Source organism: Cyprinodon variegatus, unplaced genomic scaffold (assembly GCF_000732505.1).
Source record: "Cyprinodon variegatus isolate N-32 unplaced genomic scaffold, C_variegatus-1.0 Scaffold495, whole genome shotgun sequence".
Lineage (NCBI taxonomy): Eukaryota > Metazoa > Chordata > Actinopteri > Cyprinodontiformes > Cyprinodontidae > Cyprinodon > Cyprinodon variegatus.
The window spans coordinates 143,958-155,448 of record NW_015150948.1 but is presented as its reverse complement, the minus strand read 5'-3'; the positions used below and the strand labels follow the sequence as shown (position 1 = coordinate 155,448).

The 11,491-nt window shown below is 37.8% G+C and overlaps 2 protein-coding genes across 2 annotated transcripts in view; both read left to right on the top strand.

The window, feature by feature from the left end:
- The window catches only part of ankrd54 (ankyrin repeat domain 54), a 6,320-nt gene extending 1,141 nt beyond the window's left edge, over positions 1-5,179 (top strand). Inside the window, exons 2-8 of the mRNA XM_015390369.1 lie at positions 846-893; positions 976-1,074; positions 1,182-1,253; positions 1,431-1,478; positions 3,209-3,333; positions 3,443-3,550; positions 3,699-5,179. Coding sequence (XP_015245855.1) covers positions 846-893; positions 976-1,074; positions 1,182-1,253; positions 1,431-1,478; positions 3,209-3,333; positions 3,443-3,550; positions 3,699-3,773 — 575 coding nt within the window. The 3' untranslated portion in view covers positions 3,774-5,179. The remainder of the gene's footprint in view (positions 1-845; positions 894-975; positions 1,075-1,181; positions 1,254-1,430; positions 1,479-3,208; positions 3,334-3,442; positions 3,551-3,698) is intronic.
- A 773-nt stretch (positions 5,180-5,952) lies between these two features.
- The window catches only part of hmgxb4 (HMG box domain containing 4), a 16,492-nt gene continuing 10,953 nt past the window's right edge, over positions 5,953-11,491 (top strand). Inside the window, exons 1-5 of the mRNA XM_015390370.1 lie at positions 5,953-6,001; positions 6,380-6,510; positions 6,594-6,669; positions 7,945-8,541; positions 8,637-8,840. Coding sequence (XP_015245856.1) covers positions 5,980-6,001; positions 6,380-6,510; positions 6,594-6,669; positions 7,945-8,541; positions 8,637-8,840 — 1,030 coding nt within the window. The 5' untranslated portion in view covers positions 5,953-5,979. The remainder of the gene's footprint in view (positions 6,002-6,379; positions 6,511-6,593; positions 6,670-7,944; positions 8,542-8,636; positions 8,841-11,491) is intronic.

Here is an 11,491-nt window from a genome sequence, read left to right as displayed (position 1 = left end):
CAGATTTTACTTTCACAAGTGGAGCAGTACGGCTATCGTCATAGTGTTCCGCATGTTTCAAATAAATTGCTTTATTATAATTATGCAGGGAGTTTTACAGATTATATGGACACTGCAATGTAAGTAGAACAGAAGAGGAAAAACAGAAAAAAGGAGAAAAGATGAAAGAAAGGAGATACTGTAAAAGGGAGATAATGATAAAACATTTTCAGTCTGCTTCATCACCTGCAAAGAGATGGAAAAAGAACAGCACAACCAACAGACATGGTACGAGAAATACAATAAAGTAACACCTAGATACTATCGCTGAAGTAGTATTATTTAATCTGACATGTATTCTGTGTTACCTGAAGATAAGAATATGGGCTTTCTGTATGGAAGTGAATCTCTGAGTACCTGGAACTAAGCACAGGAGACCCAAAGCCCCAGACGCCCAAAGGGACCCCAAGAGCGAAGGCACCAAGGAGGGGCCAGCCCAGGAAATGCAACCTGCACCAAAGGAGGAGGAGAGACAGCCCTGATGAAGTCCCCCAGCCACCACAATGCCGGAGCCCCTTAAATTTGAAACGCATTCAGATGCACTTAAACATTGAAATAGCCCTTTGATGTAGCGCTCAGATGAATTAAACAGCTTCATCCACCATCAGGTGTCACTTCCAATAATAACCTAAGCCGAAACTCTTTCTACAAAATAATACAAAAACCCTTATTTCGTTTATTGAATGAAAAAGTTGCGTTTTTTTAATTATCGGTTATTAATACATACAGTAACGTTTATATATATGTAATTATTATCCAGTCATATTGTTTAATTGAGCATTTATTTACTTCTATTTTTTCCACAGCTGCTAAAAGATTGAGGGAAGCTGCCAACAGCAACGACATCGACACAGGTAGGAGGGATACATTTTGGAAGCTTTGGAAGCGGTGTAAAATAATGTTTTTTTAAGTGTGTGTTTTACTTTTGTATTCTAGTTCGGAAGCTCCTGCAGGATGACACAGACCCGTGTGCTGCAGATGACAAAGGAAGGACGGCCCTACACTTCTCATCTTGCAATGGCAACGACAGCATTGGTAGTTTGACAACTTCTTTATTTGCCACTTAAATACTTTTGTTTGCTGATTACATGATGGAGAGCAAATAAAGATGTAAATTCATTTTCATATTTCTGTTGTTTTAGTGCAGCTGTTGTTGAGTTATGGTGCCGACCCCAACCAGAGAGACAGCCTGGGAAATACCCCTCTGCACCTGGGTAAGCGGCTCTCCTCCTGACCTGTAAAAGCTGTAGTTACTGTGGTCGCTTTCTTAAAGGTCAACTTTTACATGAAATGACAAAGCAGTGCTGTTGTTCTAAACCTTATGTATTTGGAAGTGTTCTTTTGTTTCTGAGGGTTCAGACTTTATCTGATTTCCTTTTGTGTTCCTGCAGCGGCTTGTACCAACCATGTCCCTGTAATCACCACCTTGCTCAGAGGAGGTAAGACTTTTTGGAGAGGAGTTAAATGCTTCAGTTTTACTTTGTAGAAAACTGAAAATCTGGATAATTTTCAGGAAATTGCTACGATTGTGCTGGACAATTTCCTTGGCATGATTACAGTTAAACCTGTTAAGACCATTAAGGTTTCAGATGGAGAACATTCCTAGCCTCGTGAGACCATCCTGATCTCGCAAGCTTTCAAGGTTTCACTCGCAGATCAGTCTGGAGACTCTCCGTTAAACAAAATTTGGAGCCGTTCGCCAAACGAACGTCCAATTAGCGTTGGCTTTGAGGCGGGTTGAGGTGTGACGCAACGAGAAGCGCGACAGTTCAGTCTAAAGAACATGGCGGCTTCAGCTGATGAAACTAGTGTTAGCGTGGCTATCGAGCAAGTTTTATCTGAATTACAGAGTATTTCTTCACTGAAAGAAGAGCAAAACACTGCTCTGGAGGCTTTTCTCAGAGGAAAAGATGTTTTTGCTCTTCTCCCGACTGGTTTCGGCAAGAGTAGCCTGGCTTGTGGTTGTGTTTTCGTCATCGCTCTGTTACGTCATATGCTTCGTTGATCTGATTGGTTTATTTGGCCCGTCTATCACCAACATAGGCCAATCAGCTAACCAGTATTTTCGCCCCTTCCCAAAATTACTTCAATGGAAGGTTTCCAGATGGATATGCGGAGCAAATCCATCTGGTGGAGTCAGGTTAGAACATTCCTACAGTCGCCATCAGTGTCATTCTTGCTGCACAGCTCAGGGCCAGTGTAGAAAAGTGTTGAAAAATCTGGAAATGATTGGATTATTTCTTAGAACTGAACAAAAATAAAAAGAACATTTAGTTTTAAAAATGATTGAGGGAGGGCCCTATTGTTCTTGAGCTAATATCTTTTTACATATATTTATTTTAAACATGTTTTTATTATGATGGATTTTTCAAAAGTACAATTTATTTTTAATTTATTTATTTATTTATATTTTTATTTTACCTAGCTGGATAAAAACACATTTTGTAAAGTAAAGTTTAAAAACAAGCAACTCTGAAAAACTTGGTAATTTGAAAAAGGTTTTTAGAGGAACGTTACTGTTTTCTCAGATTCCTTTTTTCTTTTATACGTTTTATTTTTTTCAAAAATGTTCTGTTCTTTTTCTTTGAAAATTTTTTTCTTATTTAAATTTTTTTTTTCTGTTTTGGAGTTTGAGTTTAGTGATAGCATTTTTTTCAAATTGTGTTTCACTGATCACATTCTCTTCAATTATAATAGAAAGTATCATTTTTGACGCTCCATGCAGACATGGAATGTTTCTATTCTTTTCACACCAGAAAAAAAGTGCAGCCCAAGAAGTAAAAAGAATGTGATCTGTAAAATGCCATTAGGAAAAGAATAAAATTTGTTTGTCTCAATCTGAAAAACAGAAATAAAAAAAAGAACATTTTAATCTCCATTCAAAAGTGTGTTCTTTGCAACTAAAACTGAACATAATTCATTCCATACTGGGGCTGGATAAAATGGACGGGGCTGCAGGTAGAGCTAGAGAGAGACACAGTTTGCCACACATCTTTTTTTGGTGCTCAACTGCCCATCTGGTGGTGAAATTTTGCTCATTTCCCATTTAATAACAGTTTGTTTTCTCAATGAAAACATCAAATGGCATCTAAAGTGTTAAAATCTTTTAAGTAAATCAATCAGATTCTCGTGTCTAAAGTAGAGTTTTTTGTTTTTCGTCTCTCTTAAGGAGCTCGTGTGGATGCTCTTGACCGTGCAGGGCGGACCCCGCTGCATTTGGCACGCTCCAAGCTGAACATTTTGCAGGAAGGAGAATCCCGTAGCTTGGAGACCCTCAGAGGAGAAGTCACCCAGGTACTTGATGCCATAGCTGGGTTTGTATATTAGTTTGGGGGCTTCTTCTGCTATTCCAATAGAGTTGACTTTATCATTTAATGCAATTCTGTGTCATTTCCACCTCCAGATAATTCAAATGCTCAGAGAGTACCTGAACCTAATGGGCCAAAGTGAAGCTAAAGAGAGACTGGATCACATTTCTACACGACTACAGCACACACGCACCAGAGAGCAGGTGAGAATTAGACAGACCCCAGATGATTGAGGGGTTCTGTTGTGTGTGTTTGACTTTCATTTCACTCTGTTGATGATAAACATTTTCTTTTTATCTTTCTTTTTTTTGCTTCGATACTTATCATTTCTTTCTTTGTTTCCTCGCTCAGGTGGATGAGGTGACAGATTTACTGGCCAGTTTTACATCGCTTAGTCTACAGAAACAGGACCTGGATTCTAGGTAGAAGATTAACTGACATCTGCTCCGTTTTAAATATGCCAAGCTTTTGATTTACTGGGTACAGCCAGAGAGCACAGGTCCAACTGTCAGACTGGGAATGGCTGTCAGTATTTATTGAAGAGACTGCAGTTGAAAACAGCTATATGCCTTTTTTTTTATTGCAGCAAGAAAACTGTCAGAGCAAAACCTCTGGCGCTGATATCAGCTTTGAATATAAAAAAAGAGCTGAAACAGCTATTTAATTTGGTTTGATATACACATTTCTGTTTCTCTCAAAGTACAATATTTATCCTAATACTTGGATACATTGCAAAATGTAACTATCCTAACAAAATAATAAGTTTTATTGTAAATAAAAAAACACAGCTGTTTCTGTATCACCACAAATCTAACGCTTAAATTATTTTGGTCATTACTGGACTGTGTATCTGTACAAAGAAGCCAAACGACAGCAAAGCTCAAAATATAAGAATGCAGCACTTTTTCTCTCTTCCATGAGCTGCAATCACTATATACATTTCCAGAGGTAATATTTACTGAAAGAATTTTTGATATAATACCAGATGGGTTGTTAATTGTTAAATCATTTATGCATTTTCTGGTACTATGGTTACGACCCCTTCTTTGATCGTTCATCATGTTTGTATTAGAGCCAGAGACATGAGGTGTATGTGAGAGAGAAAGGTAAAGCAGTAAGTGTTACTTAGCTCTGCAGATAAACCGGAAGCCATTATTATTTAACAACATAATGAAAAATCTAATCTCTAATCTCTTTTCATCATCCCACACTAGTAATGAGCGTATTTAGCATTGCTAACCTGAATCGCCATGTGTGCTATATCCTAAACTTTAGTAAGATTTTCAGAAGACCTCTCACATTTCCAAATCCAGCGTTTTCCACAACAAGACTTTCTCTTCATAATAGTATCTGAGTCATCATCTCAGAAATAAAAACACCTTCCTATATCCAAGAGCATTGTTAGCATTAATTATCGGTTGCCAAATCGGAAAAAATATTAGATTTTTAGTCTACAGGTAGTCAACTTCCTCTAAGACAAAATAGTCCAGCTTCAATTGGACAGATAAAAACTTATGGGAAGAAGAATTTGGTGCAATACAGACAGTTGGAACCACTTTTTTTTGTTTTGTTTTTTTCTCTGTGTAAGACTGTTTAATTGAAACGTTTTCACATTCTCTTTTTGCCTTCTATTCACTGGATATACTGTGATAATTACAGGACACAGTTTTGCAGTTTGACCGAAGTATTTTTTTAGTTTTCTTCTCCAAGTGGCTTTGTTGTACTGCCTTACTTTTTTTTTTTCAAATCTGTGCACAATAAATCTCTGTGAACTGTGTCGTAAAGAATATGCTTACTGTTGGAATTTAACATGAACCAATAAATCAGTATGTTGCCTATTATTCTGGGTTTCGTTTTTTTGAGTGAATTTTTTTATGTGTTAAATTTATAAGTGCATCATTTATTATCTATGCATTAATTAAACCCTCGTAATGGCTCATTTTTAAAACGCTACATAAGCGAATGTATATTTAATAGGTACAAAATTTTCTCCGTCGCTGATTGGCTGCGTCACCAAAGCCACGCCTCTCATGAAAGGCGGATTGTTGTCTGCCGATAATAAAGATGGCGAACGGACCCGCGTAAATTGGAGATCTCCATTGAGGTACCTACATCTTAATAAATGCCATTTTCTCACATTAAAATGCTCGTTATATAAATATGTTACTAAGCATTAGATTTTAACATTATGAAAGGCAAATGCATGTCCGTCGCGTTGTTTGGGACACTTGCTCGGCCTAGCTTAGAGGCAAAGCCTCGGTGTTTCCTGAGACGCCTTCGCCGGTCTGTAACTGTAAATCCCCCGCTAAGGGGCGGAAGTCCAAAAGAGCCTGGAGTTTGAGTGTGACAGTGAAATGGAAGGGGGTGTGTTTGTGTATGTTTATGAAAGGAGGCGGGAATTAGTTTAGCTAGTTTGAAAATGACAGACTTTTATTATCTTTTATCTTTCCAACTCTAATATATTTAGTCTCCCTTTGAGTTTGCATCTTGAACCTTCTGACCTGTTTGGAGACAATGAAAGAAAGTTTTACTCTATAGTTTCCTGTTTTTGTGTTTGCTTGACAGGTTGTTGCTGTAATTTTAGGACTTTTCATATACCAAAACACAAAAAGGAGTTCACTAAGAAAAAGGCATGGCATATGAGGAGTTAAAGGGTAAGGAAGGCTTTCTCTACTTCACCCACTATTGTATTTAATTACTCTTTGTGGATGTATGTAATTGATTTATCTTTCTATACTAATATGCCAACATCTACTATCACATAATGGTATTCTTTGTTTTGTTTATTTATATAAGAATCTAAAAAGTAATTCATATTAAATTAATTTCACTAACATGTTTTATATTTTAATCTCAATATACAAACAGCTGATTATGAGAACATCAGAGATCTGTCAGATAACATTTTTGAATAAACAGTCTCATGAAAACTAAGCATCATGTCATTGAGATGAGGTATTCAGCTGTGGGAAACCAAATGTAGGCTATTACTTTTAGGACAGATGAATCACACTTTGAGTGACCTATTTTAGAGATGGGGGCAGATGGAGGCCTCGTCGCTGGTCGTAGTCAGAGGGAGAAGAGGAGGTCCTACAAGGATCTGTTACGAGAGGAAGAAGAGATTGCTGCAGAGGTTCGGAAGTCATCTAAGAAACGTCCAAAGGTTAGTGTTTTGTCTTTATACTCTTGTTTGTTTTATGGCCTGTGTTACATGGGTATAACATGTATTGTCTCTGTTCAAATAAGGATTCTGAGCTTTTCATGCTGGGAGGGGACTTGCACAAGAAGAAGAAGAAACATAGCGATGATCACTATTACCGGGGTGAGAGTTATGCCTGCAAAGGTTTTATTACACATATATACACCAGGTCACAACTAAAAACTCAAGGTATTTAAATTTTTTTGACCAAAACAAAGACATGCATTTTGTAAAGTGGAAGGAAAATGATCCATTATGTTGCAGATTTTTATCTTTCTACCAGCTTTGCACATTAGGAGTTTAGATTTTACTTTTTTTCCCCCTCCATTTTGCCTCTGAAATAGTCTAAACTCTGTCAAACATTGTAGAAAGCATCTTTTTGCATCCCTCTTCATGTCATTTACCAAAAAGTTTGACAAAATTTAGATCCTGACTTTCTCTTGCCCATTCCAAAATGTGATCATTACTATCTAAAATGTTTTGGGTTGTTGAAAGCCTCCATCAGGGCTCCTCTTTTAATTTCAATCCTCTTTTTCTTCCAATGCTCCTAAACAATCTTTTCCATCCCTAATTCAGTAAAGTGTGCCTAATTTGTAAAATTAGAAAAATCTTGCAAGCTTTTAATGTATGGCTATGAATACCAAAGAAGTGTGAATGCTATATCCTAGATCCTTTACGCTGAGGATATCATGGCTGTGGCAGTAGCATGTTGTAGGGACACTTTCCTGAATGTGTCCCTACAACATGCAGGACCCTGTTTTATTTGTTTCAATTCATTTATTTTATTATATTGTTTTATTCCTTTAAACTTGTTCTAGACTTTGACTTAACTTTATTTATCCCTTGGGATTACTCCTTTAGGGAAATTCTGGTTCCAGTAGCTTATATAGAGTACAAAGATTAAAGATAAAAATACGACAGACAATATAAAAAGGGTTTATATAATACAAAAAAGCATTAAAGAAAAAAGTTGTAATGTCCTGGAATATGTTTCCTTTAGATATAAAAATATATGCACAGTAGAGAGCTATGGGAGGACTACAAAGTCTTAAATTGGGTTTTTGCACTTGCTCTGCAGAAATGTCCTGACCATATAAATAATTTAAACTTAAACAGACTTCACAGTAGTTCACTTGGATGATTGCACTTGTCTGCAGAAATGTACTGACCTTATAACTAAGTAAAAAATTACGCAGGCTACACAGTAGTTGCATGTGTTATTGCACAATGAGAGGGGAAAAAAATATGTTCTGTGTTGTTTTTATACAATTTTATTTTGACCGGCACTTTGTGGCAGCTGTGTTTTTTTTTAAAGGGCTTAACAAATGAACTTGAGTTGAAATAACATTTTCTGTGCAGTGTGCAATCCTCTCAATATATTTCTTCCCTCTTTGTCAGATCATGATGGTTTAGGCCCACCTCCTCATAAGAAAAAGCATAAGTCTGTGGAACGCTCTCCGCCTCTTTCTTCACCCTCTTTGTTGCACCCGGCAGACACGGCAATGGGCCTTCTGCAGGCCATCACTTCTCCCATGGCCACCGGCTCAGACCCCAGCCCCCACTTACACAAGAAACCCTCCTATCCAACTTTCTCCTCGCATTCCTCCAAGGATCGCAAACGTGAGAGCAGCGGCGGTGGAAGTGGAAGCAAAGGAAGTCACTCTTTATCACATTCCCGCCCCGTCTCTTTGTCATCTTCGTCATCGTTTAAGAAGCACTCTTCCTCCTCTTCCTCTAAATCGTCTCTTTTTCACGGTGGCGCTCCCAAAGAAGAGCCCCTGACCTTAAGAGAGGCCGACGGGCTGAAAATGAAGCTTATTATGTCGCCAGAGAAAGAGGAACCAGAGAGCTTCCCCATAACGCCGCACTCGTCCAAAGTTAGTGTGAAGAAAGAGAAGGACAGAGAGAGGATGCAGCCATCAAAGTCGCCCAAGAAGAAGCCGCCACCGAGCAGAGACCCGCTGCCTGTAGTGGGGAAGGAGGTGGAGGTAGAAGGTAAAAAGTAAACCAAATGTTTCAAGATGAACTCTAAATGATTTCTGTTTTTATGCTCTGCTTTTCCTTTGAATGCTAATTTCTTTGCTGTGCAGGTCACTATGGAGTCGGTATGGGAGATGACAGTTCTTCATCCGGAGGAGAACTGGAGGCCGGGGAACTGATAATAGACGATTCATACACACACCTGTCGAAAAAGAAAAAGAAGAGCAAAAAAAGCAAGAAGAAAAAAGACAAAGAGAAAGACAGAGACAAGGAGAAGAGCAGCAAGGACAAGAAACACAGCAAAAGTTTAGGAGGTGAGTTCACTAAAGGTTAAAAAAATAACTTTGTTCCGTATTGAGCCCACTTTTGCGAGTTTAGGTTTAAGTGGTAGAGCAGATGATCGATGAAGGGTTCCCCCCCCCCGGAAAACAGGCAAAACCCGGTGGTGGATGTCTCTATGGTGGCCCTCCCTTATACGACTCGTACTTCATTTATTGGAATATGATTCCAGAACCAGTGGCCGAGGCAGATTAGATATGACTTTGAGGCCACTTTCCATTCAGCAGGAAGCTGGAGCAGTTGGGAAACAGACAGGAGCTGGGATAGCATTGAACAGTGAAGAGACAGAGACATTAGAGCTCGTTAACAAACAGATAAAACTTAATTCAGCCATAATCGAAAGGCTCATAGGAACCGTTTGCATGTAGGACATAGTTTAATCATGATTAATCAATTATTGAAATAATCATAAACTAATTTAATAATCGATTAATCGTTAACTGGAGTATAGAGATTCTAAAACATGCCTTTAGCTGACAGAGCGTCCCACTTAGAGCATTTTGCATTAAGATAACAATCTTTTTTTTCTGCCAATATGCTCTACCCAGAGCTTCTTAAGTGGAAATGGTTTAATTCAGCAAAAAGTCTTCGTTACGGAACCTTTGGCTGTCCAATTATTAATCAAAAAAAATTATTGACACAATTAATAGATTTGCAAAATAAATGTTAATTGCAGCCCTCATATACATGCCTTAAAACAGATGCCTTTAAAATGCTATTGTAGTTAGCAAGCATGTGACTGCCCTGGATTTACTGGACTGCATCAAATCTCCTGCTTGAAGTTGAGAGGAGAGTTGCTAGAAAATTCCCCCACAAGTCTCTGTAAAGTTGATAAAATCCCTGCCATTTCAGGCATGGTTATAGCCAGAGTCATTTTTAACTGTGTCACCGGATCAAAATAGTTAGTTGTGTTGAAACGGCAGTCGGATCTCCATAAACGGTCAGATCTTCCACACATCACTTGCTGACGCAATAAATGGCTTCTGTTGTTGACTTGAACCATTACACCTATTTCTCTGTGCTTACTGTTGTGCTGCCTGCAACGATACAGATATAATCGATTTAGAGCTGCAGTTCACACTGAAGTTAGATATAGGCATCAAATAAAAAAAGTAATGGGAACCATCACCGCACACAAACAAATTGGATTGGAGTTTTAAGACCTGAATGGTAGGAATGTTTCTAAGTTTCCATTGTTGCCCACATTAGATTATACACCGTGAATCATGTTAAATATAAATAAAACAGGAAACTGAATGTTTCAGTCAGAGGGCTCCTGAGTTGCAGCCCTCAGAGGTAATACTGCAGTATATTACCATATTTTACTTATTATATTTATATTATAAATGTAAATATTTTATTATATTTACACTAAAGGTAAAACCAAGACAAAGAATTAGTATATATCAAGCAAATATCCTCATTGAGCAGGATTAGTTTGTTATGGAAAGCTGTGTTTACTCCTTGAAGCTCTGTCTCTCTGGTTCTTTTCCCGAGAAGATATCTTTAAATAACACTTCATAATGTATATGTATTAAATAACCATGAGACATGACAACAGATTTTGACATAAACTGAAATCTACTCAGATCAGAGGTTGCTTAGAGTTACAGAAGCAGAGCTTACCAACCGGGCTCTCATCTTGTGAAGGGGCCACGATTCACAGTTAAAGAAGCATTGTATACATGTCCAGTCTGCCACATCATTACATCATATGTAAATGAGGAGACATCCATGGCTGCAGCCTTGTCGAAATATTACAGTTTCCCAGATACAAGCACAGAAATCTCGCTTTTAAGAATGATCCACTCTGTCCGTGCCTCCATTTCATTCTCAAATCTATGTTATGTATATAATGAAGAAGATAACTGTATATCGAGACAAAGGAACTGTCCTTATTAGATCATTTACTTGGGGAAAACATTAGTTCTGACATGCAACAGGCTGGTATTATTAGGGATTAACAGACTTGCACATCATTAATAATAATATTCCTAACAACATTGGCTGTTATAGAGTAACTCTAGGAGTATAGTGAGCAGATAATACCTTAGGTGCTAGTGGTGTTATCTGCTCCTGTAATCATGCTGACTCATATCCACTGGGCAGTTTAGCATCCTTTTGTAGGAAACAAGCATTCAGAATAATTTGGATTCTAGTCTACTTTGTGAAAATGTGAGTTGGTGCTCCAGTAGATGATCATTCATCAGAACATTACTTGGTGTCATTTTTCCTTTATCTCATATTTCCTTAGAGTTGAAATGGTTCCAACAAGGACTAAAATAAATGGAGTGAGACCGTATATAAGGATGGCTGGTATAAACTTAAATGTGAATGTTATATTTTTAGTATTTAATGGGATAATTTATTGAGATAATATTTTTTTAAAATCTACAGTCTTTTGGGCAGCCAGAGACTTACTAACACCCAGGGCCCTATAACTAAGTTACCTGTGATCTAATAGGCTGCATTAGTTCACCTGTTGAATTAGCAATGCAGCAGCATTAGCATAGTGAGGAAAATATATATTTGAACACCCTGCAAGTTTGCAGGTTCTCCCACTTACACAGCATGGAAGGTTCTGACATTTTCATCTTGGGTGCATGTCCAATGTGAGAGACATAAT